We start from the raw sequence: 24,079 nt of genomic DNA on the forward strand, positions 1-24,079 counted from the left end.
GAAAGCACTTTTTCTACATCAGGTATAAACATGCAGCTCATTTCATGAAATTATATAGAAAGATATTGCACAGTTTTCTTCTCTCATATTTTTGCCTTTGAAACAGAAATGCACAAGCTTTTCAACATGAATTACTTTTTGTTTATTTAAAAAATGATTTGTACCTCGTCTGCTTCCAAAAAGAATTTGTGCCTGCTCATATTCAGTCTTCTTTGCAATAATAAATAAACTGAGATGTTTAAATATAAATAGAAAATAAATGTCACATAGTAGGAGAAAGAAGCAAATAGTTCAGTCATCTGGGTTCATATATTATAATTAGTATTAACTTGAGACCTAACTTCCTGGTAGCAAAGGCAAATAAAAAAATGGAATTTGTTACGTAATTCTTAGATAAAAGGAAACTTAACAGCTTTTTAGATAAGAAAAGTTCTTTCCTGGAACCTAACTGTTCCCAGTAGTAAATTCAAATTTATCACATTGTGACATTATATATCAAAAGAACAGTGATTTGACTTTTGCTTGAATTATTGCATTAAGTTCTTAATTAGTTTCCCATTCTATCTTCAGTCAATCCATCCTGCATACAATACTAGTTCCAATTTAGATCCTGAACTAATGTGGTTGAATCTGGGTTAGAAAACCCCTGGTGATGGAAAAATAAAATAAGATAATTTTGTCTCTTCTTCTCTTTGGCCCTCTTGCTCACTTACACCCATGGTAGTATGATGGAAATATTAATTTCTATATCCTCCTACATATGAAGGCGTTTGTTTCATTTTACTTTTTTGTCTGCTCAGAATAATTTGAAATGTGGAGATTCTTCCATGTATGAAAAGTTGGTCTCATGACTTTGCTAAAGGCAAAAATCAAAAAACAAAAACTTTCATTTAATGATAGCTTGAGGATAAACTAAACCAAAACACACATGAGCATAGGAATTACTTCCCTTTACAATTAATAACAACAGCTAACTGGTTAATATTTGTTGAGTATTTATGATATAGGAGATATTGCCCTAAGAGATTGGTGCCATTATATCCCCCAATGATAGATAAGAAAGATGAAACAGAGACAATCAAGTAATTTCTGAAGTTAACCAGTAGATAAATAGTAGAGCTGGGTTCTGAACACAGAGATCCACATCCTAACCACTGAGCTATCTCTCTTCTTCTATACTAAGCAACTGAGCTTCATTCTAGAACTTAGAAGGGGACACGTGATTAGAAGACAAGCTGTTGCTCATTCTCAGTTAATCTATAGATAGTTTAATGTAAGATTATTCTAGTTGTTCTAGTAAGAAATAATAATGTCCAAAATTATGGAGGAAACAGTGGGAATGCAACAACCAATTTTAATTCTTATGGGTTATTTAAATATGTTAATGCTATTATAAAAAGGTCTAAACTCTTCCTTTCAATAAAGAAATGTTTTGTTTAGTTCCTTTGAGGATCTCTGGCTCACACAATTCAAAAGAAATAGATTCCATTTTCCTTCTAACTACAAAACCTTGAGAACTGGAATTTTTTCCCTTCTCTTTTTGGGCAGCACGACAATAAGCTCCTCTTTTCTAAGCTTTACAAAAATAATTGAATAGTATGATCAGTGACAATTATGGTTAGTTAATATCCTTCTGCTCTTCCTTCTACTCCCATAGTTAATTACTTCTTTCTCTGCGTTATCTTCATACTCACTGTGTACTTGCCACATGGAGTTTTCACATAATTTATAGTTAGACTGTAACTTTTTTTTTTAAGCTGTCACTTTTATGTAGGGCCAAACCTGAATTAAACACACATAAACACATATACCTTGCAATAGTAATTTAACCACTCTGTCAGTTTCCTCATTTGTAAAGTGAGGATAGTAACTACTTCTCAGTATTGTAGTGACAACTAAATGAGAGAATCACATAGCATGCTTTAGCAATAAATGGGAGGTATATTATAAGCATTGTTGTATGGATATTTTTAATTCTCCTTAAAGCACAGGGGAGAACAGAAATAAAATAGTCAAGTAAAACATATAAGAAGTTTTCTTTAAATACAGGTGAAACTTTCTTCAGTGTTAAGGTTTTTAAACAGTTGCTTTTAAAAGACCCAGTAGTATTTAGTGAATAAAAAAAAAAAGAGATAACTGCCTCAATTTGTTTTAAACTCTACATTATAGAATTTTTATTAAATGAGGTTACCATCAGCATTAGTTGCTTTGGGCATTCAAAATGTTCTAAGATTACAACCAATAAAATCGACACAACATGAAGTATAGATTGTTGGAAATAAATATCAGAGAAATATTTTGCCCAGACCCGAAAGCAAGATTGGGGCAAGAGATGAGAATAGGAATACCAATTTGAAGTTTTTTCCAAATTAAAAAAATTTTTTTGAAAAGTATAATATGTAGACATGAGAGGTAAACAACAAGGATATCATTTGGAGTTAGAATTCTTCTTTATAAACAAGTTAATATTAATTATTCATTCAACAAATATGCTTTTCATTATTTATCTGCTAGACACTAAGCTAGGAGTGAGGATAAAATAGACTGCAAAATAGACACTTTACCCTTGTGACCTTACAATCTAGTCAATGGCTCATTGGAGATATAATTATTACTGATGACTGTTCTGTAGTGAAATTTAGGTGTCATTTTCTTAATAACGATCATAAAGTCTTATATTATTTCTAGATGGAAAGACAACACTCCTCTTCCCTTTCCCTTTCTTACTCTCTTCCGTGCTAAGAGCTGTATGCACAAGTCTGATCTACCAGAAGTATACATAAGTACTGCCCTAGAGCATCAGTCAAGCTTATCTGTGAATTCCTCACTTTCTACCACATCCTGCCCTATGAGACTCCAGCCGACTCTGCAAATATCTACTAAGGAAATTCTAAACTAAACTGGTTTCAATCAGGAGAAAATATTTGAGCCTTTAAAGACTTAAATGAGGTGCATTTTGTGTTAGGTTAAGCCTGTCTGGTTTCTATTGCTGTTTTAGATGTAGACCTCTCTGATATGAAGAACAATGAACCTTATGACTATAAATTTGTGAAATGGATGACTAAAAATAAGGTAATGTTTATTACTCTTTGTAATATTGTGATTTATAGTTAATTTATGAAAAAAAAAAACCTGATAACATGCTTTGAAAAATGTTAACCGTAATTTTGTTACATGATATTCCACTGGTGGTTATTTGGGGGGTTTTAAAAGCATTTTTCATTCTGGAAATTGTGAATGTTTAAAAATATTTATTGATTTCTAATATCTATGGTGCTAAACTTAATATTTGAAATGTAAATAATTCTCCTCTTATGTCTTCATATTTATTTTTCAGAAACTGTCAGCCATTCCTGTTTCAGCATTCTGTAGCACAGAGACCAAATCACAGTTGGAGAAATTTGTACGATTTTGCTTCATTAAAGTAAGTTCCCTGTTCTACTCAAAACCATTTGTCATATCTTTCCTTCTGATTTATAAAGCACCATTTTTATCTATTGTTTTTAATTTTGGCTTGCTGTCATGAAATTAACTGCCTACCTGTTGTGGAATCATAAAATTGTTGTTAAAAAAAAAACCTAAGAAATGATTGCAATTCAGAAGCAGATCTGGCACAGAAACAATAGTCAGGATGTTCAGTGCAATTTATTTGCTTTCTTAATCACAAGCTGTCAACACAGCTGATATGCAATAACTAGGCCAAGGGCACACAGCACATTTAAAAGTGGAGGATACCAGAGTCTCTAAAGTCTGTCAGCACGAAGGCCAGCACAAGCAGGCTGGTGCCTTTCACAAGAGGCCTTGGGAGCCAGCCCAGCATGATGTCAGCAGATGACCCAAATCCATCAGCAGTGGGTACTGGTCGGCGGTGTGGTGGTGAAGGCAGCAGCAGTCCATGCAGCACAGCATGGACATTTGAGCTGGGAGTCAGAGTGAATGGGTGTCAGTCTGCCTCTACCTGCACTCACCAGAGTGGCATCTGCACTGAGTTGTTATGCCTTAGAGCTCTGGTTATCAGTGTCCTTTTTGAGGGACTGTCCCTCTGGCAGGTGTCAAACGAGTCCATATCATATCCTCACATGAATGTCTGGTTATCACACACAAACATGATTGTTTAATTTGTTTACATTCTAAATGTACTCAACATGTTTACAGTGTTTAGGGGATTCAAGATCATTAATAACATTCCAGTACACATCACTCCCAGAACAAAACTCAACAGTCTTTGAAGGTCAACATAATCCAGACTCCTTACCATCTAGCAATCACAATGTCCAGCATAATAATAAAAAAAATTACTACACATGTGAGGAATCAAAAGGTGACTTATAATTAAAAAAAAAAAATCACTCAATAGAAACAGATCCCAAATTGACCTAGAGGTAGGGATTAGCAGACTAAGACTTTAAGGGAGATATTAGAAATATGTTCTAAGAATTAAAAGAGAAGGCGGGGCAAGATGGCAGACTGGTGAGCTGTAAGTTTTAGTTACTCCTCCAGGAAAGTAGGTAAAAAGCCAGGAACTGCGTGGACTGGACACCACAGAGCAATCTGTCTTTGGGCATACTTCATACAACACTCATGAAAACGTGGAACTGCTGAGATTAGCGAAATCTGTAAGTTTTTGCGGCCAGGGGACCCGCACCCCTCCCTGCCAGGCTCAGTCCCGGGGGAGGAGGGGCTGTCAGCTCCGGGAAGGAGAAGGGAGAACTGCAGTGGCTGCTCTTATCGGAAACTCATTCTACTGATTCAAACTCCAACCATACATAGACTGAGACCAGACACCAGAGACTCTGAGAGCAGCCAGCCCAGCAGAGAGGAGACAGGCATAGAAAAAAAACAACACGAAAAACTCCAAAATAAAAGCAGAGGACTTTTGGAGTTCTGGTGAACACAGAAAGGGGAAGGGCGGAGCTCAGGCCTTGAGGCGCATATGCAAATCCCGAAGCAAAGCTGATCTCTCTGCCCTGTGGACCTTTCCTTAATGGCCCTGGTTGCTTTGTCTATTAGCATTTCAATAACCCATTAGATCTCTGAGGAGGGCCGTTTTTTTTTTTTGTTTTTTTTTTGTTTTTTTTTTTGTTTTTTTTTAAATCCTTTTTTCTTTTTCTAAAACAATTACTCTAAGAAGCCCAATACAGAAAGCTTCAAAGAATTGCAATTTGGGCACGTCAAGTCAAGAGCAGAACTAAGAGAGCTCTGAGACAAAAGGCAATAATCCAGTGGCTGAGAAAATTCACTAAACAACACAACTTCCCAAGAAAAGGGGGGTGTCCGCTCACAGCCACCATCCTGGTGGACAGGAAACACTCCTGCCCATCGCCAGCCCCATAGCCCAGAGCTGCCCCAGACAACCCAGTGTGACGGAAGTGCTTCAAATAACAGGCATACACCACAAAACTGGGCGTGGACATTAGCCTTCCCTGCAACCTCAGCTGAATGTCCCAGAGCTGGGAAGGTGGAGCAGTGTGAATTAACAAAGCCCCATTCAGCCATCATTTGAGCAGACTGGGAGCCTCCCTACACAGCCCAGCAGCCCAGAACTGCCCTGGGGGGACGGCACTCACCTGTGACATAGCACAGTCATCCCTCAACAGAGGACCCGGGGTGCACAGCCTGGAAGAGGGGCCCACTTGCAAGTCTCAGGAGCCATACGCCAATACCAAAGACTTGTGGGTCAGTGGCAGAGACAAACTGTGGCAGGACTGAACTGAAGGATTAGACTATTGCAGCAGCTTTAAAACTCTAGGATCATCAGGGAGATTTGATTGTTAGGGCCACCCCCCCTCCCCGACTGCCCAGAAACACGCCCCACATACAGGGCAGGCAACACCAACTACACACGCAAGCTTGGTACACCAATTGGGCCCCACAAGACTCACTCCCCCACTCACCAAAAAGGCTAAGCAGGGGAGAACTGGCTTGTGGAGAACAGGTGGCTCGTGGACGCCACCTGCTGGTTAGTTAGAGAAAGTGTACTCCACGAAGCTGTAGATCTGATAAATTAGAGATAAGGACTTCAATAGGTCTACAAATCCTAAAAGAACCCTATCAAGTTCAGCAAATGCCACGAGGCCAAAAACAACAGAAAATTATAAAGCATATGAAAAAACCAGACGATATGGATAACCCAAGCCCAAGCACCCAAATCAAAAGACCAGAAGAGACACAGCACCTAGAGCAGCTACTCAAAGAACTAAAGATGAACAATGAGACCATAGTACGGGATATGAAGGAAATCAAGAAGACCCTAGAAGAGCATAAAGAAGACATTGCAAGACTAAATAAAAAAATGGATGATCTTATGGAAATTAAAGAAACTGTTGACCAAATTAAAAAGATTCTGGACACTCATAGTACAAGACTAGAGGAAGTTGAACAATGAATCAGTGACCTGGAAGATGACAGAATGGAAAATGAAAGCATAAAAGAAAGAATGGGGAAAAAAATTTAAAAACTCAAAATGGACCTCAGGGATATGATAGATAATATGAAACGTCCGATTATAAGACTCATTGGTGTCCCAGAAGGGGAAGAAAAGGGTGAAGGTCTAGGAAGAGTATTCAAAGAAATTGTTGGGGAAAACTTCCCAAATCTTCTAAACAACATAAATACACAAATCATAAATGCTCAGCGAACTCCAAATAGAATAAATCCAAAAAAACCCACTCCGAGACATATACTGATCACACTGTCAAACATAGAAGAGAAGGAGCAAGTTCTGAAAGCAGCAAGAGAAAAGCAATTCACGACATACAAAGGAAACAGCATAAGACTAAGTAGTGACTACTCAGCAGCCACCATGGAGGCCAGAAGGCAGTGGCACGATATATTTAAAATTCTGAGTGAGAGGAATTTCCAGCCAAGAATACTTTATCCAGCAAAGCTCTCCTTCAAATTAGAGGGAGAGCTTAAATTTTTCACAGACAAAGAAATGCTGAGAGAATTTGCTAACAAGAGACCTGCCCTACTGGAGATACTAAAGGGAGCCCTACAGACAGAGAAACAAAGACAGGACAGAGAGACTTGGAGAAAGGTTCAGTACTAAAGAGATTCGGTATGGGTACAATAAAGGATATTAATAGAGAGAGGGAAAAATATGGCAAACATAAACCAAAGGATAAGATGGCCGATTCAAGAAATGCCTTCACGGTCTTAACGTTGAATGTAAATGGATTAAACTCCCCAATTAAAAGATATAGATTCGCAGAATGGATCAAAAAAAATGAACCATCAATATGTTGCATACAAGAGACTCATCTTAGACACAGGGACACAAAGAAACTGAAAGTGAAAGGATGGAAAAAAATATTTCATGCAAGCTACAGCCAAAAGAAAGCAGGTGTAGCAATATTAATCTCAGATAAAATAGACTTCAAATGCAGGGATGTTTTGAGAGACAAAGAAGGCCACTACATACTAATAAAAGGGGCAATTCAGCAAGAAGAAATAACAATCGTAAATGTCTATGCACCCAATCAAGGTGCCACAAAATACATGAGAGAAACACTGGCAAAACTAAAGGAAGCAATTGATGTTTCCACAATAATTGTGGGAGACTTCAACACATCACTCTCTCCTATAGATAGATCAACCAGACAGAAGACCAATAAGGAAATTGAAAACCTAAACAATCTGATAAATGAATTAGATTTAACAGACATATACAGGACATTACATCCCAAATCACCAGGATACACATACTTTTCTAGTGCTCACGGAACTTTCTCCAGAATAGATCATATGCTGGGACATAAAACAAGCCTCAATAAATTTAAAAAGATTGAAATTATTCAAAGCACATTCTCTGACCACAATGGAATACAATTAGAAGTCAATAACCATCAGAGACTTAGAAAATTCACAAATACCTGGAGGTTAAACAACACACTCCTAAGCAATCAGTGGGTTAAAGAAGAAATAGCAAGAGAAATTGCTAAATATATAGAGACGAATGAAAATGAGAACACAACATATCAAAACCTATGGGATGCAGCAAAAGCAGTGCTAAGGGGGAAATTTATAGCACTAAACGCATATATTAAAAAGGAAGAAAGAGCCAAAATCAAAGAACTAATGGATCAACTGAAGAAGCTAGAAAATGAACAGCAAACCAATCCTAAACCAAGTACAAGAAAAGAAATAACAAGGATTAAAGCAGAAATAAATGACATAGAGAACAAAAAAACAATAGAGAGGATAAATATCACCAAAAGTTGGTTCTTTGAGAAGATCAACAAGATTGACAAGCCCCTAGCTAGACTGACAAAATCAAAAAGAGAGAAGACCCATATAAACAAAATAATGAATGTAAAAGGTGACATAACTGCAGATCCTGAAGAAATTAAAAAAATTATAAGAGGATATTATGAACAACTGTATGGCAACAAACTGGATAATGTAGAAGAAATGGACAATTTCCTGGAAACATATGAACAACCTAGACTGACCAGAGAAGAAACAGAAGACCTCAACCAACCCATCACAAGCAAAGAGATCCAATCAGTCATCAAAAATCTTCCCACAAATAAATGCCCAGGGCCAGATGGCTTCACAGGGGAATTCTACCAAACTTTCCAGAAAGAACTGACACCAATCTTACTCAAACTCTTTCAAAACATTGAAAAAAATGGAACACTACCTAACTCATTTTATGAAGCTAACATCAATCTAATACCAAAACCAGGCAAAGATGCTACAAAAAGGAAAACTACCGGCCAATCTCCCTAATGAATATAGATGCAAAAATCCTCAACAAAATACTTGCAAATCGAATCCAAAGACACATTAAAAAAATCATACACCATGACCAAGTGGGGTTCATTCCAGGCATGCAAGGATGGTTCAACATAAGAAAAACAATCAATGTATTACAACACATTAAAAACTCGAAAGGGAAAAATCAATTGATCATCTCAATAGATGCTGAAAAAGCATTTGACAAAATCCAACATCCCTTTTTGATAAAAACACTTCAAAAGGTAGGAATTGAAGGAAACTTCCTCAACATGATAAAGAGCATATATGAAAAACCCACAGCCAGCATAGTACTCAATGGTGAGAGACTGAAAGCCTTCCCTCTAAGATCAGGAACAAGACAAGGATGCCCGCTGTCACCACTGTTATTCAACATTGTGCTGGAAGTGCTAGCCAGGGCAATCCGGCAAGACAAAGAAATAAAAGGCATCCAAATTGGAAAAGAAGAAGTAAAACTGTCATTGTTTGCAGATGATATGATCTTATATCTAGAAAACCCTGAGAAATCAACGATACACCTACTAGAGCTAATAAACAAATTTAGCAAAGTAGCGGGATACAAGATTAATGCACATAAGTCAGTAATGTTTCTATATGCTAGAAATGAACAAACTGAAGAGACACTCAAGAAAAAGATACCATTTTCAATAGCAACTAAAAAAATCAAGTACCTAGGAATCAACTTAACCAAAGATGTAAAAGACCTATACAAAGAAAACTACATAACTCTACTAAAAGAAATAGAAGGGGACCTTAAAAGATGGAAAAATATTCCATGTTCATGGATAGGAAGGCTAAATGTCATTAAGATGTCAATTCTACCCAAACTCATCTACAGATTCAATGCAATCCCAATCAAAATTCCAACAACCTACTTTGCAGACTTGGAAAAGCTAGTTATCAAATTTATTTGGAAAGGGAAGATGCCTCGAATTGCTAAAGACACTCTAAAAAGAAAAACGAAGTGGGAGGACTTACACTCCCTGACTTTGAAGCTTATTATAAAGCCACAGTTGCCAAAACAGCATGGTACTGGCACAAAGATAGACATATAGATCAATGGAATCGAATTGAGAATTCAGAGATAGACCCTCAGATCTATGGCCGACTGACCTTTGATAAGGCCCCCAAAGTCTCTGAACTGAGCCATAATGGTCTTTTCAACAAATGGGGCTGGGAGAGTTGGATATCCATATCCAAAAGAATGAAAGAGGACCCCTACCTCACCCCCTACACAAAAATTAACTCAAAATGGACCAAAGATCTCAATATAAAAGAAAGTACCATAAAACTCCTAGAAGATAATGTAGGAAAACATCTTCAAGACCTTGTATTAGGAGGCCACTTCCTAGACTTTATACCCAAAGCACAAGCAACAAAAGAGAAAATAGATAAATGGGAACTCCTCAAGCTTAGAAGTTTCTGCACCTCAAAGGAATTTCTCAAAAAGGTAAAGAGGCAGCCAACTCAATGGGAAAAAATTTTTGGAAACCATGTATCTGACAAAAGACTGATATCTTGCATATACAAAGAAATCCTACAACTCAATGACAATAGTACAGGCAGCCCAATTATAAAATGGGCAAAAGATATGAAAAGACAGTTCTCTGAAGAGGAAATACAAATGGCCAAGAAACACATGAAAAAATGTTCAGCTTCACTAGCTATTAGAGAGATGCAAATTAAGACCACAATGAGATACCATCTAACACCGGTTAGAATGGCTGCCATTAAACAAACAGGAAACTACAAATGCTGGAGGGGATGTGGAGAAATTGGAACTCTTATTCATTGTTGGTGGGACTCTATAATGGTTCAGCCACTCTGGAAGTCAGTCTGGCAGTTCCTTAGAAAACTAGATATAGAGCTACCATTCGATCCAGCGATTGCACTTCTCGGGATATACCCGGAAGATCGGAAAGCAGTGACACGAACAGATATCTGCACGCCAATGTTCATAGCAGCATTATTCACAATTGCCAAGAGATGGAAACAACCCAAATGTCCTTCAACAGATGAGTGGATAAATAAAATGTGGTATATACACACGATGGAATACTACGCGGCAGTAAGAAGGAACGATCTGGTGAAACATATGACAACATGGATGAACCTTGAAGACATAATGCTGAGCGAAATAAGCCAGGCACAAAAAGAGAAATATTATATGCTACCACTAATGTGAACTTTGAAAAATGTAAAACAAATGGTTTATAATGTAGAATGTAGGGGAACTAGCAGTAGAGAGCAATTAAGGAAGGGGGGACAATAATCCAAGAAGAACAGATAAGCTATTTAACGTTCTGGGGATGCCCAGAAATGACTATGGTCTGTTAATTTCTGATGGATGTAGTAGGAACAAGTTCACAGAAATGTTGCTATATTATGTAACTTTCTTGGGGTAAAGTAGGAACATGTTGGAAGTTAAGCAGTTATCTTAGGTTAGTTGTCTTTTTCTTACTCCCTTGTTATGGTCTCTTTGAAATGTTCTTTTATTGTATGTTTGTTTTCTTTTTAACTTTTTTTTTCATACAGTTGATTTAAAAAAGAAGGGAAAGTTAAAAAAAAAAAAAAAAGAAAAAAGACAAACAAGGAAAAAAAAAAAAAAAGATGTAGTGCCCCCTTGAGGAGCCTGTGGAGAATGCAGGGGTATTCGCCTACCCCACCTCCATGGTTGCTAACATGACCACAGACATAGGGGACTGGTGGTTTGATGGGTTGAGCCCTCTACCATAAGTTTTACCCTTGGGAAGACGGTTGCTGCAAAGGAGAGGCTAGGCCTCCCTGTATTTGTGCCTAAGAGTCTCCTCCTGAATGCCTCTTTGTTGCTCAGATGTGGCCCTCTCTCTCTGGCTAAGCCAACTTGAAAGGTGAAATCACTGCCCTCCCCCCTACGTGGGATCAGACACCCAGGGAAGTGAATCTCCCTGGCAACGTGGAATATGACTCCCGGGGAGGAATGTGGACCCGGCATCTTGGGATGGAGAACATCTTCTTGACCAAAAGGGGGATGTGAAAGGAAATGAAATAAGCTTCAGTGGCAGAGAGATTCCAAAACGAGCCGAGAGATCACTCTGGTGGGCACTCTTACGCACACTTTAGACAACCTTTTTTAGGTTCTAAAGAATTGGCGTAGCTGGTGGTGGATACCTGAAACTATTAAACTACAACCCAGAACCCATGAATCTCGAAGACAGTTGTATAAAAATGTAGCTTATGAGGGGTGACAGTGGGATTGGGAATGCCATAAGGACCAAACTCCACTTTGTCTAGTTTATGGATGGATGTGTAGAAAAGTAGGGGAAGGAAACAAACAGACAAAGGTACCCAGTGTTCTTTTTTACTTCAATTGCTCTTTTTCACTCTAATTATTATTCTTGTTATTTTTGTGTGTGTGCTAATGAAGGTGTCAGGGATTGATTTAGGTGATGAATGTGCAACTATGTAATGGTACTGTAAACAATCGAAAGTACAATTTGTTTTGTATGACTGCGTGATATGTGAATATATCTCAATAAAATGATGATTAAAAAAAAAAAAGAATTAAAAGAAAATATTGCCATAATGAGTGATCAACAGAGGGTTTAAAACTCTAGTAAAGAACCAAATGGAATTCTAGAACTTAAAACTAAAATATCTGGTATGAGAAATTTATGGAGCTTAATAGAGGATTGGATGTGGCAGAAAAAAAGGGTTGACTTGAATACAGATCCATAGAAACTGTGCAAATTGAAGAGAAAAAAATTATTTTTGAGAAATGAACAGAGCTTCAGAGATCTATGAGAAAATATCAAGTGTTTTAATATGCATGTAATTGGAGTACCAGAAAGAGGGAAAGAATGTGGCAGAAAAAAATATTCTAAGAAAAAATGGCCAAAATTTCCCCATATTTGGTAAAAAGCATCGATTTACAGATCAAGAAAACTCAGTAAACCTCTAACAGGATCAATTCAAAGAAAACCTCATCAACGCACATCATAGTCAAAAGGTAAAAGAGAAAATCTTGAAAGCAGCTCGAGAGTACTACACATAGCATATATATGAACAAAGATACAAAGATATAAATTATAAATGACAATTTTAAAGTGCTGAGAGGAAAAAAGTATATCAACTCAGGATTCTATATCCTGGAAAATATCCTTCAAAAATGAAAACAAAAACTGAGAGAATTCATCACCAGCATCCCTGCACTAAAAAAAAAAATTCTAAATGTACCATTGCTATATTTATGATTTTATTATAAATAAAAACAATCTAATCCATAGCAAAGCTCCTAGAGCTAATAAATGAATTCAGCAAAGTGCTGAAGTATAAGAGCAACACCCCAAAATCAGTAGTGTTTCTATACACAAGCAGTTAACAATCAGAAGACAAAATTAAGAAAAAATTCCATTTCCAATAGCAACTAACAGAATCAAATATCTAGGAATAAATCTAACCAAAGATGTAAAGGACTTGTATGCAGAAAACTACAAAATATTGCTAAAAGAAAGCAAAGAATACTTAAATAAATGGAAGGACATTAAGATGTCAGTCCTACCCAAAGTGATTCATAGATTCAATAGAATTCCAATCAAAATTCCAACGTTTTTTACACAAACAGAAAAGCCAGTCATCAAATTTATATGAAAGAGTAAGGGGCCAAGAATAGCCAAAGCCACCTTGAAAAGAAGAATGAAATTGGAAGACTCACACTTCTCAATCTTAAAACATATTACAAAGCCACAGAATTCAAAACAGCATTGTACTGGCACAAGGACAGATATATAAACCAGTGTAATAGAATTGAGAGTTCAGAAATCAACCCTCACATTTATAGTCAATTAATGTTTCACAAGAGGGCAAAGACCACTCAATTTGGAAAGAATAGTCTCTTTCACAAATGGTGCTGGGAAAACTGGATCTCCATTTGCAAAAAAAAAAAAAAAAAAAAAAAAAAATGGAGGACTCTTACCTCACATCATATACAAAAATCAACTCAAAATGCATCAAAGACCTGAATATAAGTGCTAGAACTGTCAAACTCCTAGAAGAAAACATAGGGAAGCATCTTGAGGACCTTGTGTTAAGTTTCTTGGACTTTATGCCCAAAGCACAAGCAACAAAAGAAAAAATAGATAAATGTGACTTCATAAAAATTAAAAAATTTTGTGCCACAAAGAACTTTATGATGAAAGTTAAATGAAAAGCTACCAGTGGGGAAAATATTTGGAAGTCATGTATCTGATAAAGGTTTAATATCCAGAATATAAAAAGAAATGCTTCAACTTAACAAGACAACCCAATCAAAAAATGGGCAAAACACTTGAAGAGACTTCTCCCCAAAGAAAATACACAAATGGCTGGAAAGCACATGAAAAGATGCTTAGCATCATTAGCCATCAGGGAAATGCAAATCAAAACCACAAGATACCATTTCACACCCACCAGAATGGCTGCGATAAAAAAAAGAAAGAAAGAAAATAACAACTGTTGGAGAGGATGCAGAGTAACAGGAACACTCATTCATTGCTGGTGGCAATGTAAAATGGTATAGCCACTGTGGAAGACAGTTTGGCAGCTCATTAGAAAGCTATGTATCAAACTACCATATGACCTAGCAATCCCACTACTAGGTCTATCCCCAAAAGAATTGAAAGCAGGAACTCAAACAGATATTTGCACACAAATGTTCATAGCATCATAATCACAATTTCCAAAAGATGGAAGCAACCCAAGAGTCCATCAATTGATGAATGGATAAACACAATGTAGTATATATATACAATGGAATATCGAGCCATAAAAAGGAATGAAGTCCTGATACATGTGACAACACGGATGAACCTTGAAGACATCGTACTGAATGAAATAGTCAGACAGGAAAGAACAAATATTGTATGATCTCACTGATTTGAAATAAATAGAATAAGCATACTCATAGAGTCAGAATCTAGAATACAGATTAGCAGGGGATGTGGTGGGCACAAGGAATGGGAAGTTAAGGCTTAAAATGCACAAGGTTCCTAATTATGTCAGTGGAAACGTTTTGGTAATGGATGGTAGTGATCATTGTACAACATTGTGAACACAATTAACAGCACTGAAATATATATCTCAAGGTGATTCAAAGGGGAAATATTGGGTTATATATATGGTACTAGAATAAAAAAATTTTTTTAAGTCTGTGTAACTGCACAACACAAACAGTAAACCCTAAGTTAAACCATAGTTTAAGTTAAACTATAATAAAACAATTATAAAAAGGTGCTTTCATCAATTGTATCAAATGTATCATGCTAATGCAAGGTGTTAATATTGGGGTGGTATATGGCAATCCTTTATTTTATGCATGGTTTTTCTGTAAACCCACAACTTCTCTAATAAGAAAAAAAGAAATCAGGTTGAACAATCAGGCAAGAAAAGAAATAAAAGATATCCAAAAATCCCAAAGAATCCACAAGAAATCTACTAGAGCTAATAAATGAATTCAGCAAAGTTGCAGCATACAAGATAAGCATGCAGAAGTTAGTTGAGTTTCTATAAACCAGTAATGACCAATCTGAAAAGGAAATCAATAAGACAATTCCATTTATAGTAACATTTAAAAGAATAAAACACCTAGGAATAAATTTAACCCAGGAGGTAAAAGATTTGTACATTGAAACCAAAAAACATTGCTGAAAGAAATTAAAGACCTAAATAAATGGAAAGACATCCTGTATGTTCATGTATTGGAGACCTTCTATTGTTTAGATGTCCATACTGCCAAAAGTAATCTACAAATTCAATTGAATACAAATTCAATTCCATCCCTATTAAAATTCCAGCAGTCTTTTTTGCAGGAATGGAAAAGCTGATCCTCAAGTTCATGTAGAATGGCAAGGGGCCCTGAATAGCCAAAATGATCTTGAAAAAGAAGAAAGTTAAAGGATTTACACTTCCTAATTTCAAAACTTACTACAAAGATACAGTAATTAAAACAGTGTGGTACTGGCTTAAGAACAGACATATAGACCAATGGAATAGAATTGAGAGTCCAGAGAAAAATCCACACATCTGGCCAGTTGATTTTCAACAAGGGTGCCAAGTCCATTCAATGGGAACAGAATAGTCTTCTCAACAAATGGTGCTGGGACAACTGGAAATCCACATGCAGAAGAATGAATGTGGACTCCACCTCTTGCAATATACAAAAATTAATTCAAAATGGATCAATGACCTAAATATAAGAGCTAATACTATAAAATTCTTACAAGAAAGCATAGGAGAAATATCTTCAGGACCATGTAGTAGGCAATGGCTTTTTATATGTTTTACCAAAAGCACAGGCAATAAAATAGAAAAATAGATAATATGGACTTTATCAGAATTAAAAACTTCTGTGCATCAAAGGATATTGTCAAGAAAGTGAAAAGACAACCTATAAAATGGGACAAAATATTTGGAAATAATATATCTGATAAGGGTTTAATATCCAGAATATATATAAAGAGCTCCTCCAACTCAAAAAAAGACAATCCAATTTAAAAATGGGCCAAGGATCCCAATAGACATTTCTACAAAGAAAATATTCAAAAGGCCAGTAAATATATGAAAACATGCTCAACATCATTAGCCATTAAAGAAATGCTGATTAAAACTACAATAACATACACTGCTTTACAACCACTAGGATGGCTATTATTTTAAAAACAGAAAATAAGTTTGGCAAGTATATGGAAATATGGGAACCCTTATACTTTGTTCTACATTATTTTTGGCAATGTAAAATGGTGCAGCTACTGTGAAGAAACAGTCTGACAGTTCCTCAGAAAATTAAGCATAGAATTACCATATGATCTGGCAATTCCACTCCTAGGTAAGTACCCAAAAGAATTGAAAGCAGGGGCTGGGACGAACATTTGTATACCAGTGTTCATTGCAGCATTACTCACAATGGTCAGAAGGTAGAAAGAACCCAAAGGTCCATCAGCAGATGAATGGATAAATAAAATGGGGTATATCCATTCGATGGAGTATTATTCAGCTGTAAAGAGAAGTGAAGCGCTGGTATATGCTACAACATGTATGAACCCAAAGACATCATGGTGAATGAAATAAATGACACACAAAGGGAGAAATATTATATGATTTCTCTTATATGAAATACTTAGAATTAGCAAGTTCCTAGAGACAGAAAGCAGAATAATGGTTACCAAGGTTGTGGGGAGGAGAAAATAAATAATGGTGGAAGTTACATAGTGTTGTCAGTATACTTAACATCAAAGAATTGTCCACTTAAAATGATTAAAATGATTTTTATGTTATGTATATTTTACCAAATTAAAATAATTATTTAAAAAAACGAAAGCAAGTAATGATGCCAATGCCATTTGCTGCTGCCATTCCCACCACTTACTTCCTGAGACTGGGTCAATTTGATTAAACCAAACCCATATTTTATAAAGTTTTCCCACACAAACTGACTTAAGCAGGTATGTCCAATTCTTAACTATTCCCTTTGCATATTATCTATGATTAATTTAAAATTCCAAGGCAGTTTTTTCTTCTATCTGGTACACCACTGGTTTTTCCCCTACTGCCCACCTGGTATGTCTTCAGGGAAAGCAAAATAATTTAAATATTAGCTCAGGGAAACAAAAGGAGCATAAATAGTATCTATCTCTTTCTTTAGTTAAATCCAACACAGATACCTTTTCGGTTATCTTCCATAATTTATATGCCTGAGCTACATTCCACTGGAGCTCATTGATAATTAGGTACTTTTATATTTAATTGTTTAATAGTTTCTGAAAGAGGTTTCTGGAGGTTTGATCCTTTTTCCTTCTGCTGTTTGAGTGGGAGTGGAAACCATTCCAAAGGAAGAGCGAATGGCCTCCCTTAGAGACTATTGGCGGGAAGGAAGGAAGGAAGAAAGGAAGGGAGGGAGGGAGGGAAATTAAATTAAATTCAGGGAAAAATAAAATAATAAATAGCATATAATAAAATAATAAAAAGCAGCACTTTATAATGGTTGTGGGTAAAATCCTCAGTGGCTTTCAAACATATGCGAAGATGCTCAACCTTACTCATAATAAGAAAAATGAAAATGAAAACTGCAATGAAATATAATTTTACCTATGAGATTGGAAACAACTAAAAAGTTACATCAAACACTGTCTCATACATTGAAGTGGGAGTATAATTTGTGATGTCCCTACAATAGTTAGTTTGATAACTTCCATCAAAGTGTACGTGCACGTATCCTTTGATGCAGCAACTCACTTTTAGAAATTTTACCTGTGGATTTACTTGCACATTTTGGATAACTTTTGCTCAAGGATTTTAATATTATATAAAAAACCAAAATATTCACTAGTGGGGAACTGCTTGAATAAATTATGGTACATCAATAAAAGAAAGAGGCAGCTCCCCATTTGGTGATAGAGCATAATCTAAAAGCAAGGAGCAGGCAGTTTGTATAGTATGCCATCATTTGTTATAAAAAGGAAAATATATAATATACACACACAGAGATAGATATATACTTATAAATATCTGGACCATCTCTGGGAGATACATAATAAACTCCTAGTGTTGCCCTGGGAAGGAGAACTGAGTGGCTGAGGGAAACAGATGGGAGTCAGGCTTACTTTAAAAATATATTTTGAAATACTCCCACTATAAAAATTTGAAGAACTTTTTTTTTTTCTGAACCATATCAGAGTGAGTTGCCAACTGACTTACTAATGATGCTCCATCACTCCCAAATACTTTAGTATGTATTCCCCATAAACAAGAACATTCTCCTAGAGAACCACAATATAACCATCAAAAATCATGAAGTTAACATTAATGCATTATTCCGTTTCATCCTCAGACCCAATTCAAGATTCACCAGTCACCCCAATAATGTCCTTTATAGGAAATAAACAAACATACCAAGGCCAAAATCATATATGGAAGTAAATCAGTGAATCTATGAATCCAGGTCAGAATCATGCACTGCATTTATTTGTCATGTCTCCTTCAATCTGGAATGTGGTTCTTCAGCCTTTTCTTGACTCATGAACTTGATACTTTTGAAAATTATAGGCCGATTATTTTATAGTTAGTCCCTAGGCCTGTTCGAATGTATTATGTCCTCCAAAATGCCATTATCTTTGATATAATCTTGTGTGGGCAGATGTATCAGTGTTGATTAGATTGTAATTTTTTGAGTGTTTCCGTGGAGATGCGCCCCACCCAACTGTGGGTGATGACTCTGATTGGATAATTTCCATGGAAGTGTTACCCCCCCATTCGGGGTAGGTCTAAATTAAATCACTGGAGCCATATAAATGAGCTGACAAACAGAAGGAACTCAGTGCAGCTGAGAGTGACATTTTGAAGAGGAGCTACAGCCAAGAGGGACACTTTGAAGAACACACTGGAACTGAGAGAGGAGCTTCAGCTTACAGAGACATTGTGGAGACGGCCTTTGAAAGCAGACTTTTGCTCCAGAGAAGCTAAGAGAGGACAAACACCCCAAGAGCAACTAAGAGTGACATTTTTGAGGAGCTGCAGCCTAGAGAGGAACGTCCTTGGAGAAAGCCATTTTGAAACCAGAACTTGGAGCAGATGCCAGCCATGTGCCTTCCCAGCTAACAGAGGTTTCCGAACACCATTGGCCATCCTCCAGTGGGGTACCCAATTGTTGATGCATTACCTTGGACACTTTATGGCCTTAAGACTGTAACTGTGTAACCAAATAAATCCCCTTTTATAAAAGCCAATCCATTTCTGGTGGTTTGCATTCCAGCAGCATTAGCAAACTAGAACAGTCCCTCAGTTTATGTTTGTCTGAAGCTTCCTTGTGATTAGTCTGTTATGCATCTCTGACAAAAAATACCATAGAAGTGATGCTGTGTTCTTCCCATTGCATCCTATCAGGTGGCACATGGTTTCAGTTTGTCCTATTATTGGTGACTTTAACATTCATCATTTGATTAAGGTGGTGTATGTCAAGCTTATTTACCATAAAGAGCACCTTTCCCCCTGATTAATAAAAAATATTTTCTGGTGATGCACTTTGAGAGTATGAGAATATTCCATACCTCATCAAACTTTTATTCATTTATGTATCCATACCAATAAGGATTGATGGATTCCTATTTCGTTCAGTGGGTTATAGTTTATGATGACTATTATTTATTTTTATGCCCAAATTGTCCCAGATTTGGCCATTAGGAGCCTCTTTTAACTGGCTTCTATTTCCTTTGCTACATCTCCATCATTCTTTGAGTACTTCCTTACTTTCTGGCATAACAAAAAGAGCCAGGCTTATCTTGTCATTTCCTTACTCCATTCTGGAATCAGTCATTTCTGTAAGTCCTGGTTTCTTTTAGTGTAGAATGGTATTTATAAACCAAGATCTGGGCATTAGGAGTGCTCATTGCAGTTAGGGTGTTGCTGCTCCCAGGTCTGCAAGTAGTCAGAACTAGAGAATATGTGAATGTCATGCATTTACATATAAATATACATATTTACATCTATATATAAATATATTGAAACTACCATAGGGTTTATTCTGATTTTCTCCCTTTCCATATCTGTAATTCCCTTCCTTGACTGAAAAATCTGACTTTATTATCCTCCATGTAATTACTTATTTGAGCGATATACGCCTGCATGTGACCAATCTCCTCTCAATACCATTGCTGCCCCTACCCCCCATCCCCATGTGACTGCCCTTTGCCCTCCTGAGGCTTTGACACTTGGTAACGGGCTCTTGCCACTGCCCCTTGTATTGTCACCATCCTTACCCAACCTGGGCTTCAGAACCCCATGCTGACCTGCTGTTACCCTCCTGCAGAGATGTCCCTCCTCTGGGTCTCCTACACCACAGGCCAAACTGCCTTGGCAACAATGCCTCCCTCACCCCATTCAGGCTCCAACACCTGCATGGCGCCACCCTGTATACAGATGCCTCCCTTACCCAACTCGGACTCTGACCCTGTTCCCAATCGACAACGCCACTGCCTCGTCCCACCCACCTTGGACACCCTCCTCACTCCACTCTGGCTGCAGCATTCTGCCAAGGATACCCCCAGCCACAAACACATATGCACGGGCACCTACTTTTCTCAGCCCCACCTAATGGCTTTCGGTCTGAATCGTTCTGGTAGAGAGGGAAGAGAAAGGAAAAGAAGAGGTAGAGAAAGCTGATGAGGAAAAAGAGAAGGTTTAATGTTCACTGTTTTCTCTTCAGTTTATTTTGAATTTAATACCAAATGCTTGTCTTGCCTATTCAAAAGAGAAATGAATTACTTGTCAATAATTATAATACATTGCTATAATAAAAAAAATTAATATCCATGGAACTGCACAAGGCAAATAGTGAATCCTAAGTTAAACAATGAGCTATAGTTAATAGTACAATTATGAAACTGTGTTTTCATGAATTGCAAGGTGTTGATAATAGGGTACTAGAAAAAAAATATTAGAATTATGCAACTTTGATAGATAGGGATAGAGTAGTATGAATGTACTAAATTTTTCTTATTCAGAGGAAAGTATGGTGGATATTGTCTGAATTTGATAAGTAAAGAAATAGAAATACAAGCATATTATTTAGATTTGTGTGGTAACCACTAGAACTAAACCCAGAAATTGCCATCAAAGTTTGTCTTGGGCTCCTGGGGAGGAATGTAGACCCAGCATCGTGGGATGGAGAACATCTTCTTGACCAAAAAGGGGATGTGAAAGGAAATGAAATAAGCTTCAGTGGCAGAGAGATTCCAAAAGGAGCCTAGAGGTCACTCTGGTGGACACTCTTATGCACAATATAGACAACCCTTTTTAGGTTCTAAAGAATTGAGGTAGCTGGTGGTGGATACCTGAAACTATCAAACTACATCCCAGAACCCATGAATCTTGAAGACAATTGTATAAAAATGTGGCTTATGAGGGGGAACAGTGGGATTGGGGGGGTCATGGGGATCACACTCCCCTTTGCCTAGTTTGTGGATGGATGAGTGGAAAGGTGGGGGAAGGAAACAAACAGACAAGGGCGCCCAGTGTTCTTTTTTACTTTAGTTGACCTTTTCCACTTTAATTATTATTCTGGTTATTTTTGTGTGTGTGGTAATGAGGGTGTCAGGGATTGATTTTGGTGATGAATGTACGACTATGCAATGGTACTGTGAACAACCGAATGTACGATTTGTTTTGTATGACTGTGTGGTATGTGAATATATCTCAATAAAATGAATATAAAAAAAAAGATTTCCTAATATTAAACCATTTTTATATCCTTGAAATTAAAAAAAAAAAGTTTGTCTTGCGGGATGGAGGGAGTAGTAGGGAGAGATGGTGGGGGGTGGAGGGGAGCCCAGAAAACTATTGTTTTCTAATGTAACCTCTTCTGTACTTTTTGACTTCTATAATTGTATATTAATTTGATTAATTGTTTTCTCACTTTTGGTGATCTGCCCTTTGCATTTTGACTTTGAACACTTTTCTTCACCTAAGAACAGATATTCACTTAAATCTTTGTTTAGTGCTATTATGATTTATTTTTTATATATATTTCAGTTTTTCATTTCTCTTGCATTTATTTTGATATGTAATAATGCTTATTTTATTAATTTACAGAAAGACAGTACACTGGATGCTGCTGAAGAAATCATCAGGACATGGAATAACTAGAAATTCTGTTATTTACAGGCAGCATTAATTTTTTAGGTGACTTATACGGAATTGTTGCATAGTGCTGACACCTGCTGGATATTGTACAACAAATATTTTAGTACAAATGGATAGTAAAGAAATATTTCCTCTGTTTTTCCAAAGAAGTTAACCCTACTACTAACAATATTAGAGAGACCTGATTTTTTGTTTCAGTTGAAATATATTAAAACATCTTCTGTTACCATTTTATGATAGCTAAGGTAGCACAGAAGATAAGAAATGTGAGATGTGGGTTGATACTGGTTAGGTTATGATGTGGCTTCAGTTCCCCAGTTATAAAAGGGGAATACAAATAGCACCTTCCTCATACGGTTACTTGTATGGATTATATGTACTAATATATGTAAAGCCTGGCCAACAACAAACAACAATTAATGTCAGCTATTGTCACTTCACTGTTGTGAAAAAACTAACCAGTTACACCCCCCTCTACTGTACATCTTTGCTTTGTTTGCCTACCTGTTCCCTTTCCTTCATTTATCAGGGGCCTTGCACTATGCTCACAGTGTTGCTCTCTGTCCCAAATCCTGCCCTCATTTGGGGTGACTTCGTGGTCCACATGGGTTAACCAGGCTTTCCGTACCTTGACCTCCTCAGCTCTGGTGATGTTCACTTCCACTCCACTTCAGTCCCACATTCCCTTGGGTGCTCCCTGAGCCTTTCATCATTCAAGGCGGTTTCACTTTTCAGATAATAAATTAGTCATCTCACTCTATAACCACCTGTCCTTCCAGCTCTCTGGTTCTCTCTCCCTCCCTCCCTTCCTGCCTCCTTCTCTCTTTCTCTCTCCTTCTCCTCCTCTACTCTCTCCTCCTCCTCCTCCTCTCAACATTGCTTCTTTAAACTCACTAGAATTTCAAATCCACTAGCTTTCAAAAAATGGTCCATGGCCCTCTTACATAAAAATCAACTAGGATCTCTGTTGAAAATATAGTTTCTGGTCTTCACCCCAGACCTATTGAATAAGAAGCCACCAAACTAAGATGGGAAGGTGCCTGCCATGTTTGAGATTCTGTTATGGGCAAGTGGAATAAGCAAGAGAGTAGTAGGATATTGGGTGAGAGTAGTAACAGGAAATCAAGGGCTACTGCAAGGATGATGGTTAGATTCTGAGAATAGGGGTGCCATTACATCTTTTCTTTAATATGTAAAATAATGTTATTGCAGCATGACAAACTAAAAACAACCCATTTGTTCATCAGCAGTCTAATATTTGGGAGGTGTATTAACACAATGGAATACAATGTAATAAAAGTTAACAAACTGCAACTACACACAATGACTTGAATGAATCTCATCAATGCATACTGTTTTCATAAGGTTTCCTCACAGTTCCTTCAAAGAATCAGCTGGACATCTCAGTAGCAATGTTCTATAATCAAATCTAATATTGTGATCATTGAAGTCTATCATGTCAGCCTCGACCTTGGGGGTTCTAGAATTTCTGTGTACCCACTGGGGTGGGGGCTTCCATGTTTTGTTCAGATGGTCAGGCCTAAGACTGATCCAAAGGGAACTCAATATCTGGGTGATCCAATGGACGTAAAGAGGCCATCATCCTTTCCAACCATTTGGGAGGACAGGAGGCCTCACTTGAAGAGAAGGGAATGGATTTTAAATGTGGGTCTGT

General features: G+C 37.0%; 1 protein-coding gene across 3 annotated transcripts in view; it reads left to right on the forward strand.

Moving 5' to 3' along the window:
* The window catches only part of KYAT3 (kynurenine aminotransferase 3), an 85,147-nt gene extending 61,419 nt beyond the window's left edge, over positions 1-23,728 (forward strand). For 2 of the 3 annotated variants that reach the window (XM_037826699.1, XM_037826700.1), the window contains 3 exons: positions 2,999-3,072; positions 3,338-3,424; positions 22,354-23,728. In XM_037826699.1, the coding sequence (XP_037682627.1) occupies positions 2,999-3,072; positions 3,338-3,424; positions 22,354-22,407 (215 nt within the window). In that variant the 3' untranslated portion in view covers positions 22,408-23,728. The remainder of the gene's footprint in view (positions 1-2,998; positions 3,073-3,337; positions 3,425-22,353) is intronic. The other variant, XR_005215305.1, reaches the window with a different exon arrangement.
* Positions 23,729-24,079: the final 351 nt, after the last annotated feature.

Source organism: Choloepus didactylus, chromosome 2, assembly GCF_015220235.1.
Source record: "Choloepus didactylus isolate mChoDid1 chromosome 2, mChoDid1.pri, whole genome shotgun sequence".
NCBI classification, from domain to species: domain Eukaryota; kingdom Metazoa; phylum Chordata; class Mammalia; order Pilosa; family Megalonychidae; genus Choloepus; species Choloepus didactylus.